This window comes from Pygocentrus nattereri, chromosome 13 (assembly GCF_015220715.1).
Source record: "Pygocentrus nattereri isolate fPygNat1 chromosome 13, fPygNat1.pri, whole genome shotgun sequence".
Lineage (NCBI taxonomy): Eukaryota > Metazoa > Chordata > Actinopteri > Characiformes > Serrasalmidae > Pygocentrus > Pygocentrus nattereri.
In genome coordinates, this window is record NC_051223.1 from 24,597,077 (window position 1) to 24,618,794 (window position 21,718).

The 21,718-nt window shown below is 42.0% G+C and overlaps 1 protein-coding gene across 1 annotated transcript in view; it reads left to right on the forward strand.

Moving 5' to 3' along the window:
• The first annotated feature begins 293 nt into the window (after nucleotides 1-293).
• Nucleotides 294-21,718, forward strand: part of fasn (fatty acid synthase) — a 31,934-nt gene continuing 10,509 nt past the window's right edge. Inside the window, exons 1-31 of the mRNA XM_017710987.2 lie at nucleotides 294-576; nucleotides 4,313-4,455; nucleotides 5,285-5,437; nucleotides 5,866-6,039; nucleotides 6,303-6,503; nucleotides 6,721-6,843; nucleotides 7,453-7,568; nucleotides 7,656-7,790; nucleotides 8,430-8,892; nucleotides 9,379-9,566; nucleotides 9,851-10,040; nucleotides 10,243-10,337; nucleotides 10,517-10,651; nucleotides 11,951-12,154; nucleotides 12,259-12,374; nucleotides 12,488-12,663; nucleotides 12,749-12,940; nucleotides 13,465-13,545; nucleotides 15,264-15,449; nucleotides 15,562-15,741; nucleotides 15,885-16,088; nucleotides 16,287-16,600; nucleotides 17,164-17,550; nucleotides 17,879-18,043; nucleotides 18,184-18,299; nucleotides 18,796-18,950; nucleotides 19,078-19,281; nucleotides 19,485-19,635; nucleotides 20,594-20,772; nucleotides 20,978-21,097; nucleotides 21,206-21,328. Coding sequence (XP_017566476.1) covers nucleotides 4,329-4,455; nucleotides 5,285-5,437; nucleotides 5,866-6,039; nucleotides 6,303-6,503; nucleotides 6,721-6,843; nucleotides 7,453-7,568; nucleotides 7,656-7,790; nucleotides 8,430-8,892; nucleotides 9,379-9,566; nucleotides 9,851-10,040; nucleotides 10,243-10,337; nucleotides 10,517-10,651; nucleotides 11,951-12,154; nucleotides 12,259-12,374; nucleotides 12,488-12,663; nucleotides 12,749-12,940; nucleotides 13,465-13,545; nucleotides 15,264-15,449; nucleotides 15,562-15,741; nucleotides 15,885-16,088; nucleotides 16,287-16,600; nucleotides 17,164-17,550; nucleotides 17,879-18,043; nucleotides 18,184-18,299; nucleotides 18,796-18,950; nucleotides 19,078-19,281; nucleotides 19,485-19,635; nucleotides 20,594-20,772; nucleotides 20,978-21,097; nucleotides 21,206-21,328 — 5,353 coding nt within the window. The 5' untranslated portion in view covers nucleotides 294-576; nucleotides 4,313-4,328. The remainder of the gene's footprint in view (nucleotides 577-4,312; nucleotides 4,456-5,284; nucleotides 5,438-5,865; nucleotides 6,040-6,302; nucleotides 6,504-6,720; nucleotides 6,844-7,452; nucleotides 7,569-7,655; nucleotides 7,791-8,429; nucleotides 8,893-9,378; nucleotides 9,567-9,850; nucleotides 10,041-10,242; nucleotides 10,338-10,516; nucleotides 10,652-11,950; nucleotides 12,155-12,258; nucleotides 12,375-12,487; nucleotides 12,664-12,748; nucleotides 12,941-13,464; nucleotides 13,546-15,263; nucleotides 15,450-15,561; nucleotides 15,742-15,884; nucleotides 16,089-16,286; nucleotides 16,601-17,163; nucleotides 17,551-17,878; nucleotides 18,044-18,183; nucleotides 18,300-18,795; nucleotides 18,951-19,077; nucleotides 19,282-19,484; nucleotides 19,636-20,593; nucleotides 20,773-20,977; nucleotides 21,098-21,205; nucleotides 21,329-21,718) is intronic.

The window sequence follows — 21,718 nt, forward strand, 5'->3', positions numbered from 1 at the left end:
ATGTGTGTGTGTGTGTGCATGTGTGTGTAAAAAACGCTATAAAACGTGTATCAGCAAATTTAAAAATCCCATGTAGGTCGCGCTAATCTGACTGCACAACCACTAATTTACAAGTGTCCAAAATCAATATAATATTTGGCAAACTAAACGTGACTTGCAGGTAGGCTTCTATGTGATGCTGCGCATCAGTCATGAACTTTAGTAACCCGCGGTTTTTTTTACGAGGAATTAAGAGAGCGGCGTTAGGAAATCAGCCCATCGCCTCGGTCCGGGAGCCCTTCCTCTTCTCTCATTGGACTGTAGTGCGGAGCCAACTGTCAGCCCATGTGGCGTGGCCATACAGCATGGCACACATTTAAATGAAACAGAGGCAGGGAAGCACAGGAGCGAGAGTAATTTTTAGGGCAAGGCTAGGGACTCGCAAAGAGTTATCTCAGCCAGATTCATACAGGAGCCCAAAGGCACGCAGGAGATAAAGAGATCCCGAGAGGAATATAGGTCAGCCCGGGCTCTGTTCACGTTGGAAGCGCATCGATCCGAAAGTATTTGCAGATCCATCGTTGAACTAACAGAGCGGTGAGTACTGCGTATTCGGCGCACTCGTTAAGGTGTGTACAGACAAGTAGATATTCTTTAGATGGCAAACCACGATATGATGTTCCTCCTGATAATGGTTAGTAACTTAAATACGCAGATAGTATTAACATACACGTTTCACAACGCTTTGAAATCGGCGTGTCAGGCTGGGCATTTTGATGTATAACTGACCCTGCTCTAATGCGCTCGCATTAGCCGGCTTAGTTTAGATACCGTCATCTTTTTATCTTCAAATGCTTCAACAAGACCTTCACACACTGCAGTCTGTCTTGGCGCTTTTCTCCAGTGTTTAGCCGAGAGACTAGTTTATGTACGTTACGTTTAAGTAGCCGGCTAGCTGTCATGTTGGAGCTGATGAGGAAGATGATATCTGGGGAGGTGAAGCACTGAGGCGTTGCGCATCTCCTCCTCTTCGGCTAAGCTAGTTAGCCAGCTAGCTGGGTTAGCTAACTCCTGCTAATGCTACCCTCGCTATGTGACGCCTGTAGAGCAGAGAAAATCAACTGAAATACAAACCGCAGAGGAGGAGGAGCTTCATCACTTTACCTGGAGCTCTTAGACCTAAGGAGGCCTACATAATATCTCTGAACAGGAGTCTGTTTACACAGGATTGATGCCGGTGCTCTTCAAAATGACTCAGGAGTGAATCAGGAATTGACCGCTAGGTGAACTCCATTAGGCAGCAGACGGACAGGGCCACATCTTCGCTGTGAACAGTGGAGGAGTACTGGGGTGGTTCAGGTTGGGCTTTATCTTGTGGTCTAAATGTGGGATTTACCTGGCATGTGATCAAGTTGGACAGAATTCCAGCTGAAGTCTTCCAGAGGAGCAGCAGTGTCATCTGCATTTGAGTTAGTTGTAATGGAAGGGCAATGCCCTGCTATCACTTCAGCTTCCGCTTCTTATCAGTGCAAGAGATTATCTGGCCTTCAGTGTGTTATTGTGGCCTACTGTTTGATAAAGCTTATATGAAGAGGATTCCTCATGTTCTACAGCTATGGGGGAGTTTTTGCTCAGAAAAAGCCAGTCACCCCCTTAGCGTCTCCTTTGGATTAATGCTGTTTAGTCTGTTAATGCCGTTTATCACCGAAGACTAGGGACCCACCGTAATACTGAATTCATATCTTAATATAAGAGAATAGCTTTTCAAAAATCATTCAGACAGATGTTTAGATTAGACCAACATTTCAAAGGAAAAATAAATACTTCAGATATCTTTTTGTACTCTGACGTGTTAAAATGTCTACACTTCATTCATTTTACTGCATTTGTAACTCTATAAAATAAATCCAGATAGATGTAGATAGATGTAGTCCAAATGTTTGGATTTTATAATTGTTTATGTGCCAGCATCAGCGCTGACAGATATGTACATTTAAAAATATCTGATCAGGTTTGGTTTGGATGCATCATGTCCTGTCAAACCAACAAATTACAATTGTGGGCATACATAGGACCTTCATAGCCTAACTACAGTATAAGAAAAATATTTTTTAAAAATCCTGTTACTGGACAGAAAAATAAGTATAATTACAGTTTATGACCATTTGAACCCACCATGTCCTTTATAATTCAAACATTGTATTTATCCCTTAAGATAAGTATGTACTCTAGGGTGGTAAACGCAGTTACCCCTTTATAGGTGATGATTGATCTATGTGGTGTTTTTTGGTCATTAGATGAGTGTCATTCTTCTATCTATGTAAACAAAGAGGCTTCTTTAGATCTGGGTCAGGTAGATTACAATCCCTCCCCCTCGAAATCTCTTTACTTGGTCTCCCAATCTGTTCTGGGCTACACGCTGAGGTACTGGCCTGTGTGTTTAATATAAGGGCACTATAATTTACCTTCAGTTCTTCATAAATGCTCTGAACAGGTCATGAAGTAAACATCCATCAAAACTTTGCAGTCTTTCAACCGAGGACATGCTTTGCTAATGCTGTAAGAATGTGATAACTGTCAGTCTCACTCACACATGCAGGCCATGACGAGCTATTGCGTGCCAGCACCTGCTTGGCAAGTATGTTTCCTTCTCGCTGTCTCTGTGGTACTAATCCCTCCCCTCAGAGTGACTCTGTTGGATGCCATTGTTCCACACGCATGATGGAGTGTTGCTCTGTAGTTTAAGCAGTGCTCCAGTCCACTTTCCTGTTAATCTTTCACTTAATGTGGAGTAGTTTGAAAGTAGCTTCACTCAGGGATTTCTCAGAGACGGTCATCATACAAATAAAACAGTTTTCCTAATTTGAAGCAGATAAAAAGTGGATAGATATGTCCTTATCCCATAAAATAGCTTAAAGCTTAGTTTTATGGGGAAAATTTAGTTTTAGGCTCCTTGAAGAAAGCTGTGGTGGTCTGGACTATTATTTGTCTAGCTAGATACATAGTACTTAAAGACCGGGAAAAAGTTGTCCTTAATGATAAGTTCCTGAAATTCTTCAGTCCTGTTGTTAAATGCTGGAAATGCATTTTCCATTCATGCAAAAACATTGTCTTTCGTTAACATGAACCATCACTTTTAGTCAGTACAGCTTGTGCATAGACATCCAATGTGTTATGTTATTCTACTGTGTTCATTTTAAAGGGCACCTAAATGTATTTTAATATTTCCCTCAGGTCCTGTGTTTTATTTCCTCTTATTTGCATAGGTTTGTAACTAAAGTTATATTTTATTTTTTACATGTTTTCCAACCTTTAGAGTTCCTTTAGAGTTAACCAGGCCATTTTTGCTACTTTAGAACTTATGTAAATGATCTTATATAAATGTTATGATTGGGTGCCTGATATTGCCACTCAATCAAAAAAACAGTCCAGTTTGAAATACTCCTTATAACGTCAATGTCAGTGGGTGGAGCTAACAGCTGCAAGTTGGACAGAGCAGGAGTGAAGAATATAGTTTGTAAGAATATAGATGTTAACAATATTTACATACTTAATGAAATAATTTTGTAGCACAAAAGTGATTTTCTGTGATATGGACCCTTCACATATTTGCTTTTGATCTTGTACTTTGTATAATCTAGACGTTTTTTTCAGTGCCACTCAAATAGAATAGGATCTTAGCAAATTAGCTGATGCTGTAGACGTTTTTGCCTAGTTGGCATACTGTACTTGGTGAAAGTTGCAAAATATGAAAGAAATAATACATTATGAGCCGACGTGCTGCAGTTAGGATTTCCCAATCTTGGCGTGCCCCTGTGTGGCGCCGGTTAATGTTTTCTTTTGTGCATCATAGCCACTTTAAAGTCATAAAGAGTTTATGACTTTATTAGTAAAGTTTGTTGGGAGCAGGTGTAGATTACAGTGGTACTAAAGGACCGGGACCGAGCACTTTTTTTAATAGTTAAACTTGAGATGAATTGCACTGTGAGACTGGAATTGAACTGAGGGAACAGAACAGAGGGACACTTTGTGCTCAATGTGGCGCTTGATTGCACCTCACAGTAAGCAGGAATCCCATCCCTGCTCTTGCTTTGTTGCTCTCTGTTGTATGGACAGCATTAGCACGAATACACTGGGAACAAAGCCTACAGTCGTTCAAGCGACCCCCTCTAAAAACCTCTCCTTTCCAGTGCTCTCCCTGCCTGGGCCTAATCAGTGGTCACAAACACATTGTATGCTGAATTGCCAACTTACAGACTGTCATTGTTAATAAGATGTCTGCTGTCTCTGACTGCTGTTTCTTTCTCTTGTCACTCTTTCTTTGGACCCACAGAAACTCTCACACCGCCATGGAGGACATCGTCATAGCTGGAATTTCAGGCCGGCTGCCAGAGTCTAACAATTTGGAAGAATTTTGGCAGAACCTTTTCAATGGAGTTGACATGGTCACAGAGGATGACAGGAGATGGAAGCCAGGTATCTTGCAGAATTTGATTGTTAATACATCATTACATTGATTCAGGATGCTCCTTCTCATTTTGATATTTGACATAATAAGAGCTAACAAATGGATATTAAGGTAATAATTGGCCAATATCATAAAGTCATTGGTATTTTATGAACTCCAATATAATTAATAAAACAACTGAAATAAATATACCGTAAAAGGTTCATTGCTTATTAAAATATAACCACATGAGACATGACTTCTCCTTTATGATTCCATATTCGCTCGAGTTCTTACAATGCGTCTCAACAAATATCAGAGTAGTGATTTCAGTATGTGGTCACTGGTACCTGAAATAGTTAATCACATCTTGCATTTCTCAGGCACACCCCTGATATGTTGTAGCACTTTTCAGTAATTCAGATACATGCATACAGATATTTTTATCCACATAATGTAAAGTAACTGTTTGTGGTTTAAACCTTATGTAATATTTAAAAGCGGTTTACTTTTGATTAGACCCATGCATAAAGCGAAGTACGTCAATGAATGATGCATTAAATTTTCAGCAGCCCTCCATGTGCTCTCTGATTTCGTTGCTCCGCTGGTCTCCTTGCCTACCTGCTTGTTGCTCTGTGGTGGCCATGGCTGGCCTGGCCTCTTCTGAATAGACCTCTCTCTCCTCTTGCTCTTTTCTCTCCTTGCCAGCCTACTAATGTTCACATTCATGTGCTAAACTACCAGCAGGCTTAAGGAACTTGGGCCTGAGGCAGACCCTTTAATACAACAGCGAACTTGTCCTTTTTTTCCCCCTGGTTCTCATCAGTAACCACGGTGCATAATTTTTTCCCTTCCTAGGTTTGTACGGACTTCCTCACAGAAATGGAAAGCTAAAAGAAATAGACAGATTTGATGCAGCCTTCTTTGGAGTCCATCCTAAACAGGCCCACACCATGGACCCGCAGTTGAGGCTTATGCTGGAGATATCATACGAGGCTATCGTTGATGGAGGTCAGACACCTAGGATAGTGTTCTTTGCATTTACACACTTGCTCATTTATACAAATGATTCTGTAGCCTCTTACTGCAGACCCCCTATAGGCTATTGTGTCAGCAGAATGGAAATATTTTAATGTAATTAAATAAAATATTTTATACTGTAACTCAGTTCACATCTGGTTTTATAAATCACATACATTTCCAACAAAACTATATTCTGTCATCACTATTGTTGAAAAAATGTGTATAGTTCAACCAGGGGGGCCTTGAAAATGGGTGGAATTACTCTGGAAATAAGGACTTTTGGGCTCCTTTAAAGGTTATAATACACATTTAACTGCCCTTTAAAATGAAACTCTTGTTGTAAATGTTTTTAGTAGGTCATGTTCTTGTTGACTGCATGGGAGCAGGATAGCTGATGGTATGTTTTAACCTGGCAGGCATAAATCCAGTGTCCATGCGTGGCACTAAGACTGGTGTGTACATTGGCGTGAGTGGTTCTGAGGCAGGTGAGGCTTTCAGCAGAGACCCAGAGGAGCTGCTGGGCTACAGCATGACCGGCTGCCAGCGTGCCATGTTCGCCAATCGCCTCTCTTACTTCTTTGACTTCAATGGTACGTAAACTCTTATGTTTTCTAAACACTTCATTTTTATTAATATATATTGTATTATCTTGAGAAATTGATACAAATTGTTCTGTTGAGATTTTGGCATGAATTTAACAAATATAACAGCAAATAAGTTAGTACCTCATGTCAGTATTGACTAAATCATGACTTAGTGTGATGTGTTGTTATAATTGATTAGACTATATGAGTCCTGAAATTTGTGGTTATGTGTTGTTTTGTTTTTTTTTTGTTTTTTTTTTTCTTTCAAGGCCCTAGCACAGCCATTGACACAGCATGCTCCTCCAGTCTTCTGGCTCTGGAGAACGCCTTTAATGCTATTCGGCATGGCCAGTGTGATTCAGCCCTTGTTGGAGGAGTCAATTTACTGCTTAAGCCCAACACCTCAGTGCAGTTCATGAAACTGGGCATGCTCAGTCCCGATGGAACCTGCAAGTCTTTTGATTCATCAGGTGATCTTGCAGTTATTTATGAAGGAGTTGATTCACTTTTAATCTACAGATATGTAATTTATTTACTTTTAAATGTTTGTCCCAGTGGTTAGAGCTGTAAGTGTCCAGTCAAAAATCTGTCCTTTTATCATTTTATGGATGCTTAGAGAATTGTGTAACCACACTAACACTAAATACTATAAATGTAAATTAACCATTCATTTTTTCACTTTCTCAGGAAATGGGTACTGTCGTTCAGAAGCTGCTGTGGCTGTACTCCTGACTAGGAAGTCCATGGCCAAGAGAATTTATGCCACAGTGCTCAATGCTGGCAACAACACAGACGGCTACAAAGAACAAGGTGTTAAACATAGTTCAGCTTGCATCCCTTTTTCTCTGTTAAATCTGTTTGAAGTCCTACATGTAGTGGGGAAATTTGCCAAACTATTTCACTAACTTTCTCTCTGGACAAATCATCTGAGGCTAAAGCTTATTACTGTTAGAGAGGTGACCTGGTTCCTCCAGGCACTTTACACTGTCCCCTTTGCCCCAGTGCATGCTGGCATTCTTTTACACCCAAGCAGTGTTTCTAAACCTACTGCTGAAATAGGTGAGGGGTTGGTATGCCAGCATGTTCTGCAGGGCAGCCTCCACGCAGGGGCTCACGTGACATACCAGGCAGGGGTCCTAGCTGTAGTTGCGTCAGAGCACCTTCCATAAACACACTAAACACTTATCATGTGATATAAACAAAAAGAGCAGTTCACTGCAACATCAGATAGTGGAAGACCATGAGTAAAATCCCTGTTTTTTTAACATTCTGAGACAGATTAAACTTTTGTGAATTTAGTGCCTAAGTTGTTTATTATTACAGAATGTGCAGGAAAAGAACTTTCAAGGTCTCAAGAAGTAAAAGAATTGCATGTAGCTGAGTTACTTGATAATTTGTAAGCCGTATTGTTTTGTGCAGGTGTGACGTTTCCCTCAGGGGACATGCAGCAGCTCCTGGTCCGCTCCCTATACGAAGAGGCCAACATCTCACCTGAGCAGGTGGAGTACGTTGAGGCCCATGGCACTGGCACCAAGGTTAGGAAGGTGTTCACAAATATATACGCAGACACACGTCCATAAGTTAGTGCCTTATGAGCCAGACTGTGTTGGGGTTTTTTTTAGGTTGGGGATCCGCAGGAAGTGAATGGCATTGTCAGTGTGTTCTGCAAGTCACGGCAGGAGCCGTTGCTTATCGGTTCCACCAAATCCAACATGGGCCATCCTGAGCCTGCCTCTGGGCTGGCTGCCCTTGCCAAAGTGAGTCTGAACACATAATTAAGGATTTCACAACAAACATCATAGACAAAAGTTTGTCATATTAAAGGGCCTATATCATAGAAAACATCCTTTTCTAGCTTTTTAGAATAAGTATTTAATGTGGTATGTAAATGTTGTTAAAACTTCAAAATATACTGTTCATTTCCAGTCAGAACAGACCATATATGGAAATTTAACTGAAAAAACAGTCTATTTTAAATTTGTTGTTTTTGTAATATCATGAAAACACATTCTAAGCCTTAAAGAGAGATTGGGAAACGTTCAGGTAAAAATAAATATTATAGCCTGTATACAACAATTACGCTGTATGTGTACAGTGTGGATTTAAATATTTTGCATGTATTTTTAGATGTTTTACTTAATATTTCAATATATGAAATGAGGAATTCTGAATTACTGAATTCTGAATTGCATTACTACTTCATTCTCATTGCTATAAAGCTGTCTCAGTTGTTTAAAATCACCCTCAGCTCTGTTCATCACCCTGCACACATCTAACATTTCTTTTTAAACAAGAAATATAATTATTTTATAGAAGGGTCTTTCTTTTGCACCTTTTAAAACATTTCTGTGAAGTAGATATTATGAAGATTGTTAACACTTGCTCTTTGCACTCAGGTGGTCTTGTCTCTTGAGCACGGCATGTGGGCACCCAACATCCACTTTCATGATCCCAACCCAGACATTCCTGCACTGACAGATGGGCGAGTGTGTGTTGTCACGAAGCCTCTTCCCATCCGTGGGGGCATTGTGGGCATTAACTCGTTCGGCTTTGGAGGCTCAAATGTCCATGTGATCCTGCGTCCAGCCAGACCCAAACCACCTCAGGCAGCTTCGCCACTGTCTATCCCCAGACTGGTACAGGCATGCGGGCGTACTGAGGAGGCCACTGCCTATCTCCTACAAAAAGCCCAAGAGAACAGCCAGAACCCAGCTTTTCTGACACTGCTGAATGATGTGTCAGCTGTTCCCACTGCAAGCATGCCCTTCAGGGGCTACACACTGCTGGGAGCTCAAGGGGAAGTAAAGGAGATCCAGCAGGCCCAGCCCACACCCAGGCCGCTCTGGTACATCTGCTCTGGTGAGTGGAGTATTGGACTTCAAGACAAACCCTACAAACCTATGCTCATTAAGTATGTAATGTGGTCAAAAATGTATGAATTAATTTTACTTGATTTATATTTTTTATCCTGTTAACTAATGTTAATATTTTATAGAAAATGGCATTATATATCTTAGAGCTTTCATCAGTAAATATGCAATGGTGAAGTTTAATTTTGCCCTGCAGCTTATTCCCCATATCAGAACTGAGAAAAGGGCTCATAAAAACCATATTCTCTTGACACTACACACCTCAATATAAGATGTTAGATAAAATGGGCAGGTTACAAATATCACTGATAAGAAGCCTGTGTGGGTCAAGGTCAGTGTTCTCAATGTTCTCATGGTGCCGGTTGTAAAATATCAGGTGGACATAAACAAACTGACGTGGTGTAAACAAAGTGACACAGCTGTTATTTTTCTATAGCCAGCTGACCTGAAGTGAATGCTTGTGTGCTTTGTTCAGGTATGGGAACACAGTGGGCTGGGATGGGCCGTAGCCTGATGCAGTTGCAGGAGTTCAGAGAGTCCATCCTTCGTTCAGATGAGGCTCTGAAGGACACTGGGTTATGTGTGTCACGCCTGCTCATAGAGGCTGATGAGAACACTTTTGAGGACACAGTCCATGCCTTTGTGGGCCTTGCAGCCATTCAGGTCAGAATTTTCCCATGTCATGTACATGCAGTTACTGAACTGTGACCATTGTTTCGTTACTCAACTAAAATCAGCCATCTTGCGCCTGACAATTCTAGCATTGCAACACATTGTGTTGCAATGACTGTTATTGAAATCTGAACTGTGAACGATTCTGTATCGGATCATTTAATCATTTCAATCCATTCTGTCTGCGTGCCTGTCTCTGCCTTGTTTAACACAAATGACTGCTAAATAGACCAACTTTTATCACATGATTCACATGTGTTGGTATTATTCTCCAGATTGCGCAGATAGATATGCTGCAGAAAATGGGTCTCCAGCCGGATGGAATTGTGGGCCACTCTGTTGGGGAACTGGCTTGTGGCTACGCAGATGGCTCCCTCAGCCATAGTGAGGCCATCCTGGCTGCCTACTGGAGAGGCAGGTGCATCAAAGAAGCCAATCTGCCAGCTGGGGGCATGGCTGCAGTGGGTAAGAGACCCCATTTTTGCTGAATCCCAGTTCAAAGCACACTTGTAACAGGTACACGGGCAGGGACCTGAAGGAGAGAAAACTGTTGACTATATGGGTAGACGGGTTGACTTTTGTTGGGACACACTAATGTACTGTTTCATGTTATGTTTGCTTTTAGTGTTGAGCTTGCACATAAACCTGAATGTGGACTATTTTTCAGGTCTGACCTGGGAGCAGTGTAAAGCTCAATGCCCACAAGGAGTTGTCCCAGCCTGCCACAACTCAGAAGACACGGTCACTATCTCTGGACCACAGGTATAGTTTCCTACCCATTTCTTAGTCTACATTTTATTGGTCAACTTTGACCAGTAAGTGTTAACTGAATTAACCAGACTTTGGATTGCTAGGGAATTATGCTTATTTATTTATTGTGTGTGTGTGTGTGTGTGTGTGTGTGTGTGTGTGTGTGTGTGTGTGTGTGTGTGTGTGTGTAGGAGGCAGTGAGAAAATTTGTGGCTCAGCTGAAGGAGAGTGACGTGTTTGCCAAAGAAGTGCGCAGTGCCGGTGTTGCATTCCACTCTTATTACATGGCTTCAATCGCTCCCTCACTGCTTGCTGCACTGCAGAGGGTAAGCCTGGGCTTTAATTGCCATATAGCACCACAGTGCCACCTAGTGGTCATGTATGATATTCACATGTTGCAGAATTGGGCCTAAATACATTATTTCCAAAAGCATTTGCTTGTCTGCCTTCACACGCACATGAAATTGAGTGGCATCCCATTCTTAATCCATAGGGTGTAATATGATGTCGGCCCACCCTTTGCAGCTATAACAGGTTAAACTCTTTTGAGAAGGCTTTTCACAAGGTTTAGTAGTGTGTTCATGGGAATATTTTACCATTGTTCCAAAAGTGCATTTGTGAGATCAGACACTGATGTTGGACAACAAGGCCTGGTTTACAGTCTCTGCTCTAATTCATCCCAAAGGTGTTCTGTTGGTTTGAGGTCAGGACTCTGTGCAGGCCAGTCTGTTCCCAAACTGTTCCCACAAAGTTGGGAGCATGAAATTGTCCAAAATCTATTGGTCTGCATTAAGAGTTCCTTTCACTGTAGCTAAGGGGCCGAGACCAACTTCTGAAAAACAACCCCACACCATAATCCCACCTCCATTGAACTTTACACTTGGCACAAGGCAGTCAGACAAGTACTGTTCTCCTGGCAACCACCAAACACGTCTCTGCTGCTCTAGAATCCAGTGGTAGTGAGCTTTACACCACTGCATTCAACGCTTTGCATTGCGCTTGGTGATGTAAGGCATGGATGCAGCTGCTCGGACATGGAAACCCATTCCATGAAGTTCTCTATGCACGGTTCTTGAGCTAATCTGAAGGCCACATGAAGTTTGGAAGTGTATAGCGATTGACTTTGCAGAAAGTTGCTGACCTCTGCACACTACGCGCCTCAGCATCTACTGACCCTGCTCTGTCATTTTATGTGGCCGACCACTTTGTGGCTGAGTTGCTGTCATTCCACTTTGTTAATACCACTGACCGTTGACTGGAATATTTAGTAGACAGGAAATTTCACGACTGGACTTGTTGCACAGTTGGCATCCTGTCATGGTACCACGCTGGAATTCACTGAGCTCCTGAGAGTGACGCATTCTTTGACAAATGTTCGTAGAAGGAGTCTGCAGGCCTAGGTGCTTGACGTTATACACCTGTGGCCATGGAAGTGATTGGAACACCTGAATTCAATTATTTGGATTAGTGAGTGAATACTTTTGGAAATATAGTGTATCTGTGCTCCACAGGGGTGCTTTCATATTCCTAAAATCAAGAGTAACATTTTTTTTTTTTGTCTCCTTCCAGTTTAATAAGTCTTTTTTTTATTATTATTTTTTTAATATATATAAATGTCCTTTTAGGTGATTAAAAACCCACGACCTCGCTCTGCACGCTGGATCAGTACATCCATCCCTCAGTCTGATTGGGAATGCCCGCTGGCCCTCTATTCTTCAGCTGAGTATCATGTCAACAATTTGGTGAGCCCTGTGCTCTTCCAGGAAGGCCTGAGCCTTGTGCCTGACAATGCTGTGGTGTTGGAGATAGCACCACATGCCCTGCTTCAGGTGAGGAAGAGAGACAGGAGGCTAAGAGGCACCTACATCCTTTTAAGTGCAACAGGAGCACAGTTTAACAGGTACTTATTACATATCATCTGGTTCCCCTACAGGCTATTCTGAAGCGCAGCCTCAAGCCCACTTGTTCCATTCTCCCATTGATGAAGAGGGGGCATGCCAACAACCTGGAGTTCTTCCTTTCTCACATAGGGAAGGTCTATATGAATAGGTAAGCATATCTTATGTTAAATCTGTTATGTGGGTTAATGGAATATAGAAAATATAATTTCTCAAAACTTGTACCTATTATTTTGATGCAAACATTTTGTTGTCCTTTTCCAGTATTAATGTGGAGAGTAAACAGCTTTATCAAGCTGTAGAATACCCTGTCCCAGTGGGGACTCCACTCATCTCTCCTCTAATCCAGTGGGACCACTCTCAGAGCTGGGATGTGCCTAAGGTGGAAGACTTCCCAGCTGGCTCTGGAGGTTCCACCTCAGCCACTGTTTACAACATTGGTGAGTAGATACTTTTTTAAGGCACTGAGTAGTGGGAGCTAGTATAACACTGATCTTTCCTATCTTTATCATTTTCTCTGTGTAGACATAAGCCCTGAAGCCCCAGACCACTACATGATTGGCCATTGTATTGATGGGCGGGTCCTGTACCCAGCCACTGGTTACCTGGTGCTGGCGTGGAGAACACTAATGAGAACACTGGGCACTGTTATGGAGCACACACCTGTCATCTTTGAGGACGTCACTATCCATAGAGCCACCATTCTGCCCAAGACTGGTGAGAAATTTTGCTAGTGTGATACAAGCTGTTTAGGCTAGTTGATTGAACATAGGAATGCCATTCTGGGACAAATTGTTTTGAACAGACCTGCCATATGGACAGTAATTTATTTAGGCTTAAAGAGGAATAATTTTTCTGTATTTTTATACAGTTGAATCATTAAGGTAGTTATTGAAAGTGGTTTGATATGAAATGCTCTGTTATATAGAAACTTATTGAGTCACCAGGCATCCGAAATATAAAAATAGCTAAAAGCTACCTCACAGAAAGTTATGTGAAACTGTTATGAATATACTGCCTGATGCCTCCGGTGTTGTTTTGTGATCGTTTTGAGGGAAGATTGTGGACCAAAACATCTTCCAAGATAAATTTCTCTACAATGCACCATTTCATTTGGAAAAATAGGCAGAATTCCCATTTAACCTTATGAGAATTGGACTTCATTTGCATTAAAGTAGAAAAGATGAATTATGTGAAACAAGTTGTTTGACTCCTGATCTGATGTCTTTGCTATATCACAGGGTCTGTCCAGTTGGAGGTTCGTCTCATGCCTGCCACTAACCGCTTTGAGGTGTCTGAGAATGGCAACCTGGCAGTTAGTGGTAAGTTAGAATTCTCTTAACCAAATCTCAGGTCTGGGACATGTATGTGTGTATGTCAGAATTCTACATGTACAGTGGGTTGCAAAAGTATTCAGCCCCCTTGAACTTTTCAACCTTTTGCCACATTTCAGGCTTCAAACATAAAGATATGAAATTGACATTTTTTGTGAAGAGTCAACAACAAGTGGGACACAATCGTGAAGTGGAACGAAATTTGTTGGATATTTTAAACTTTTTTTTAGAAATAAAAAACTGAAAAGTGGGGCGTGCAATATTATTCAGCCCCCTTGCTTTAATACTTTGTAGCGCCACTTTTTGCTGTGATTACAGCTGCAAGTGGCTTGGGGTACGTCTCTGTCAGTCTTGCACATCGAGAGACTGAAATTTTTGCCCATTCTTCCTTGCAAAACAGCTCGAGCTCAGTGAAGTTGGATGGAGAGCGTTTGTGAACAGCAGTTTTCAGCTCTTTCCACAGATTCTCGATTGGATTCAGGTCTGGACTTTGACTTGGCCATTCTAACACCTGGATACGTTTATTTGTGAACCATTCCATTGTAGATGTTGCTTTATGTTTTGGATCATTGTCTTGTTGGAAGATAAATCTCCGTCCCAGTCTCAGGTCTTTTGCAGACTCCAACAGGTTTTCTTCCAGAATGGTCCTGTATTTGGCTCCATCCATCTTCCCATCAATATTAACCATCTTCCCTGTCCCTGCTGAAGAAAAGCAGGCCCAAACCATGATGCTGCCACCACCATGTTTGACAGTGGGGATGGTGTGTTCAGGGTGATGAGCTGTATTGCTTTTACGCCAAACATAAGTTCGATTTTGGTTTCATCTGACCAGAGCACCTTCTTCCACATGTTTGGTGTGTCTCCCAGGTGGCTTGTGGCAAACATTAAATGAGACTTTTAATGGATATCTTTGAGAAATGGCTTTTTCTTGCCACTCTTCCATAAAGCCCAGATTTGTGCAGTGTACCACTGATCGTTGTCCTATGGACAAAGTCTCCCACCTCAGCTGTAGATCTCTGCAGTTCATCCAGAGTGATCATGGGCCTCTTGGCTGCATCTATGATCAGTCTTCTCCTTGTTTGAGCTGAAAGTTTAGAGGGACGGCCGGGTCTTGGTAGATTTGCAGTGGTCTGATGCTCCTTCCATTTCAATATGATCGCTTGCACAGTGCTCCTTGAGATGTTTAAAGCTTGGGAAATCTTTTTCTATCCAAATCCGGCTTTAAACCTCTCCACAACAGTATCTCGGACCTGCCTGGTGTGTTCCTTGGTCTTCATGATGCTCTCTGCGCTTTAAACAGAACTCTGAGACTCTCACAGAGCAGGTGCATTTATACGGAGACTTGATTACATACAGGTGGATTCTATTTATCATCATCAGTCATTTAGGTCAACATTGGATCATTCAGAGATCCTCACTGAACTTCTGGAGTGAGTTTGCTGCACTGAAAGTAAAGGGGCCGAATAATATTGCACGCCCCACTTTTCAGTTTTTTATTTCTAAAAAAAGTTTAAAATATCCAATAAATTTCGTTCCACTTCACAATTGTGTCCCACTTGTTGTTGATTCTTCACAAAAAATTACAATTTCATATCTTTATGTTTGAAGCCTGAAATGTGGCAAAAGGTTGAAAAGTTCAAGGGGGCTGAATACTTTTGCAACCCACTGTACATAGTATACATTTTTAATCCTTCTTACTCTTATAGGTAAGGTAAGTGTGTTGGAGGATACAGCACTGGACACCTTCCGCTCTCATCTGGCAGAGCCTGTGACCATGGAGGTGGAGGACCCTAAACTGCGCCTGAAAGCTGGAGACATCTACAAAGAGCTGCGTCTGCGTGGATATGACTATGGCAAAACCTTCCAGGGCATTTTGGAGTCCAACAATGCTGGTAAACAGCTTTATGCCAGAGTCTAATCAAAACACATTTCTGGCTTAACTGTTTTTGAGTCTAGTTTCAGTGGTTGTAAGCTCAGGAGTTATCCTGTCTAACTGTTTTGTAGGTGATCAAGGGAAGCTTCAGTGGACAGGTAACTGGGTGACATTTTTGGACACCATGCTGCAGATGATTGTATTGGGCTTGTCTGGTCGCAGCCTGCGCCTCCCCACCCGTATCCGCTCAGTGTATGTGGACCCCACTCTACATGAGGAGCGGGTTCAGGACTACCCAGAGGAAAGAAAAGGTAAATGCCTAAAAGTGCCTAAATGTGTCTTTAGATAATCTTATACTGCTCTTAGAGCTGAAGTTGAGATTTAGGAACATTTTAGTTATAGAAATAAAGCACAGATCAAAGATCAAACCAGCTCCCTCTTTTTTTTCCTTTAGCTGTTGATGTCCATGTCAACCGCTGCCTGGACAACATTACAGCAGGCGGAGTTCAAATTTGTGGTCTCCATGCCACGGTAGCGCCGCGTCGCCAACAGCAACAGACTCCGCCAACTCTTGAGGAGTTTGTCTTTGTGCCCTATGTGGAGACTGAGTGCCTGAGATCAAGTGAGAAATTGAGAGAACAACTCAGACATTGCAAAGGTATGAAGGAATTGGTAACTATTCATTTCACACACATTCTAAACATAATTTTATTGTTATTGTATTGTATCATTCAGTTATGAAGCTACTATTTCTATGTGTGTATTTTGACATGCCTATGACATTATGATTATATTTATGCCTTTTAATGACAGACATAGTGATTTAACCATTGTCTATGTATTGCCTCATCTCCAGGTCTTGTTAAAAGTCTCCAGAGAAAGCTGGCCAGTCAGGGAGTGAAGATCTCCATCCCAGGGCTGGAAGGTGCCTCTGAGGACCAGTTGATTGCTGCAGAGACGGGGGGTGGCCTGTTGCAGCTGCTCTCGGTATTATGTGGCCTGGAGCTCAATGGTAACCTGCGTTCAGAACTGGAGCAGACAGTGCAAAAGGAGAGGGAGTGCCTGCTGCAGGACCCACTTCTCAGCGGCCTGCTGGACTCCCATGCTCTACGCCACTGCCTGGACACTGCCCTGGAGAATGCCACTCCTGGAAAACTTAAAGTTATTGAGGTACAGTAGAAGAATCCCGTAAAGCATTGATTTGGTGAGCAAATCAGTTTTGCACAGATTTTCTCTTATTCCAAATATAGGATCAGGCAAACATGTTAATGTTTTGAGGTTTGGTTCATTAGTTTTGCACTGGACTGACAAACAATGTTGCTATCTACTGTTAGAAAACTGGATACCGACTGCATTGGGTTTTAAGTAATCTCATAGTCTAATTTATGTGGATTCTGGCACTGTTTGATGTTTTAATATATTAAAAGGAACAGAGTTTGGACAAAATGCTGGCTTCAAGATGGGCTGTCAACTATGTGGCCCTCTGTCAGTGTAAAACTTTAGAATCTTTGGACACCTAACCTGTCTTGACTGACTTAATATGGGGTAAGGAGAAAATAATGCAAAGAATCACACATGAATGATCCTGGTGAATGATACTGCCTGGTGAGGTGGTCCAAGACATTCAGCTTGAGGGGGGTGCACAATATGTTTGCTTCAAGGACTAAACTGCAGCTCAAGAATTATTACTTGCTGTGTGCAGCCAGGCTCATTCTGTCCTCCTCACTCATCAGGCTCTCTCTAGCGATGGTCGTGTGTTCTCCCGTGCCGTCAGTCTTCTCAACATTCAGCCCATGCTGCGTCTGGACTACACAGCCTCTGACCTCAGCACAGAACTGCTTAGTGCCCAGCAGAGCTCCCTGGAGGAGCAAGGAATCTCAGTCGCTCAGTGGGACCCTCAGCAGGGTCCTGCATCAGGAGGCCTGACTGGTGCAGACCTGGTGGTGTGTAACTCTGTGCCAGGGCCTGTGACAAGCCCAGCTACACTGCTGGAAAACCTGGCTTCAGCTACTAGAGAGGGGGGCTTTGTGTTGCTGCACACTCTGCTGAGAGGAGACACACTGGGTGAGACGGTGGCTTTCCTCACATCTTTGGACAATCAGAATGGGCTCCTAACTCAGGTGAGTAAGCATCACGTGTGTAATCTTTGGTTCAGTTTTACTCTCCTTTCATCACTGAACAAAACCTTGTATCTCCATCTTATTTATTTATTTGTTTGTTTGTTTGTTTGTTTGTTTATGTACGTACTTACTTACTCATTCTGAGCATTGTATGCCAAATGGGACAACAGAAATGGTCCACTTTAATCACTGTCTACCTTCTACTGTAAAATCACTATTTTGGAGATTTAGCTTTTTCCAGTTGCCAACGCTTTGTATTTGTGTGTGTGTGTGTGTGTGTGTGTGTGTGTGTGTGTGTGTGTGTGTGTGTGTGTGTGTGTGTGTGTAGGTGGAATGGGAGAAGCTGTTTGAGAAGGCGTCCCTTAATGTGGTTGTAATGAAGAAATCCTTCTATGGCTCAGCTCTCTTCCTTGGCCGTAGACAAACCCCTGAGAAACAGCCAATCACGGTGTCTGTGGACTCTACTGATTACACGTGGGTAGAGACTCTTAAGGTAAGTTGCACTTGTTTCATATATCTCCTCGCATAGTATACATGCAAATTGTGTGTAATGACCAATATGTTTCTAAATTTTTGAACTCTGAAAGCTCTTAAGTCAGCTAAACAGCTTAATCTTCCTCTTGCTTCCATCAGAGCATCCTGGCTGAAACCTCAGAGAGACCAGTGTGGCTTACTGCCTCTCAAGGCCATAATGGAGTGGTGGGAATGGTCAACTGCCTCAGACAGGAACCTGGGGGCCACCGCATTCGGTTAGTTTGTTGACCCTTCACTGCAGTGCAGTTATGGAATGGTGGCAGTACATTTTAGCACCCGAGTCTGTATTAGCACTGTAAGTTTGTATGATGTGGATATAACGGTGAGAGAATTTACCACAGCAACTAGTAGAAATTTAGAATGTATACAAATGTAGAAATGTATGTAAAAAGCTCATTCATAATTTCTTTAATGTAATATGCCCCAAAAACTAAAAAGGGAACACTACAATTTGTAATTTAAATAAAAGAATAGTAATGATGAGTACTTTTCAGAATTATAGGAACATAAAAATGAAACCTAATTAAGAGTTGCTGAAAAATAAAATTTAGATTAAAGCATATTTGATTACAGGGACCATTACAACACGTTAAGGTTTTGATTGAAGCCTGTGTGATGGATCCATTTTCTTTTTTTTCTTTTTTTTAAATTACAGTTTTGATTTTTCAACATGACCTGCACTCATTGTTATCTATGGCTTTTTTTCACTAGGTCTGTGTTTGTGTCTAATCTGAAGAAGTCATCTGAAGCCCCCTTCCTCCTGCTTACCAACAAGAACATTCAACCAGTGCTACAAAAGGACCTATCTATGAATGTGTATCGGGATGGCCAGTGGGGGGCATTCAGACACCAGCTGCTCCCACAGGGTACAGTACATGTCAAATCAGCACAATATTCAGTATTGTGCCTTTTACACGGCTCATTATACAACAAATATGATTGACCCTGTGGATTTTTATCTCAGTTTGGCTTTGGTTGTTGACCGTGTTATAGATTTAAGTGAAGAGTTGACCGAGCAGGCCTACGTTAACGTGCTGACTCGTGGGGATCTCTCCTCACTACGCTGGATTGCATCGCCACTGCAGCACTTTGTTCCATCCAACCCCAGTGTGCAGCTCTGCCATGTCTATTATGCCTCCCTCAACTTCCGAGACATCATGCTGGCAACTGGCAAACTGCCACCAGACGCCATTCCTGGTAGCTACTTTATCTTCTTCACATTTGTAGGAACTATTGCTATAACAGAATCTGCACACACATACATGTAGTTCTATTCATTGCTTGCTACAGCTGTCAGTTACAGTGCTTTATGAATCAAAATGTATGCCACTGTGTTGTTGCTACACAAAGCATTTAGAGACTGCAGGGTTGTAAGTATGTTTGTCAATGTCTGTGTGCAGGAGACATAGCACTGCAGCAGTGCATGCTGGGAATGGAGTTTTCAGGCCGGGACCCTAGCAGGCGTCGGGTCATGGGCTTACTGCCTGCTAAAGGCCTTGCAACCTGTGTGGACGCAGACAAACGGTTCCTCTGGGATGTCCCCTCCAGCTGGTGAGAGACCACTGTTACTGTGAGAGGCACCATGCTAGTTATCATGTTGGTGTGTTACACTGGTATGAGTGGATCAGACACAGCAGTGCACCTCAGTGTCACTGCTGGACTGAAAATAGTCTAACAATCAAAAAACATCCAAACCAACCTGATGAAGGACAACACAATCCTTGCAGATGAGCTCTTATTTTTAACTTTACGTCTGCAAAGTGGACAAACAAGATAGGTGTGGCTAATAGAGTGGACAGTAGGTGGACACTGTAGTGGAGATTAAAACTCCAGAAACACTGCAGTGTCTGATCCACTTGTACCAGCACAACAACCACCAACATGTCACTATCGTGTCAGTGTCACTGCAGTACTAAGAAAGATCAGTAAATACTATGGCTTTCTGTGGTCAGTAAATATATCCTCTTCCTCATTTCTGGTTTAAGCTGTACCCTCATTCAGTTCAGAGGAAGGCATTGAGGAATCTATCAAGGTATCGGAGTTGGTATTGTGATAGTTAGAAAGTCGCCAAAAAGAGAGCCCAGTTGTCCTGTCCTGCTGATGCTTAAATGTTTCAAAAGCTCACTGAGCACTTTCTTGTGAATTTAGAAGACATACCATTCAACTGAATTAAGGAAGCATTTGAATATAAATTTTGTGCCCATCTTTACTTCATTATATACTTACACTTATTGTTGTACTTATCTCAGCATTATGTACTATACATGGTAGAATACTCAAACATATCACACAGTAAAAATGGATTAAAAGGTATGAAGAAGGCTTTCTGGACTAAATTTTAATCCTAGGCTAAAATGGCTTTACAATGGTAAAGCACCATTGAATTGGGCTTAAACCATTTCTGGGAACCTGACTCTTAGATGCATTTTACTTTCCCTATAAAGGACTTTCATGATGCTTGCTGCAGCACTAAGCGTGTGTGCGTATATGTGTGTGTGCGTGTGTGCAGGACTCTGGAGCAGGCTGCTTCGGTGCCTGTTGTCTATGCTACAGCATATTACTCCATGGTGGTCCGTGGCCGCCTAAGGCCCAGTGAGAGTGTGCTCATCCACTCTGGCTCTGGAGGAGTGGGCCAGGCTGCTATCGCCATCGCACTCAGCATGCACTGCAGAGTCTTCACTACTGTTGGTGTGTAACAGCTCCACACTTAAACATCTGTACTTACAGATCCTTACATGTAGTCCTTGCCGTTATTACCTTTGACAGGTTAAAACAGATTGATGAAAAGAAGAATGGTAATACATTCCTATTGGGGCATTTATTTTAGTAATGATTGTGTAATTGCTTGTAATAGGATTTATAATGCATCTTTGACATTTCTGGTGTTCTACAGGTTCCAAAGAGAAAAGGGCATACCTGCAGGAGCGATTCCCACAACTCACTGCAGAGTCATTTGCTAACTCGAGAGATGCCTCTTTTGAGCAACATGTGCTGAAGCACACACAGGGCAAAGGTTTGATTGCTATTTAGACATGATGATCCAGATAAGCTATTTTTGCTGAAACATATTTAAATGTTAAGATGTGTGAATAATCTGTCCTGTTCTCTTTGCTGAGCTCAGGAGTTGATGTGGTTCTGAACTCCCTGGCTGAGGAGAAGCTGCAGGCCAGCTTGCGTTGTTTGGCCAGGCATGGGCGCTTCTTGGAGATTGGCAAATATGACCTGTCCAACAACACCCCTCTGGGTAAGAATAGAGCAAAACACATCACTGGGGCATCCAGTGGTAGAATGGAATACTGCATATTGTACCATAGTTGACACAAACAGATTCATTCATTCATACATACATACATACATACATACATACATACATATGTATGTATATACATATACACATGTACAAAGATTAATTTATTAATCCTGAAGTAAATTGTAGAGAAGAATTGTTTCAATCACATATATTCAGCACCATGCAACAGTCAAAGGCATCTGAGAAATTGATATTTAAAAAGCTATTGTTTTGAACACTGAATTTGCTCAGAAAAACACTTTTATATTAGAATAATTGCAGATAACATTCATACAGTAAGCAGTGGTTTTATGTATGTCAGTTTGTTTAACCTTTCCCATACCT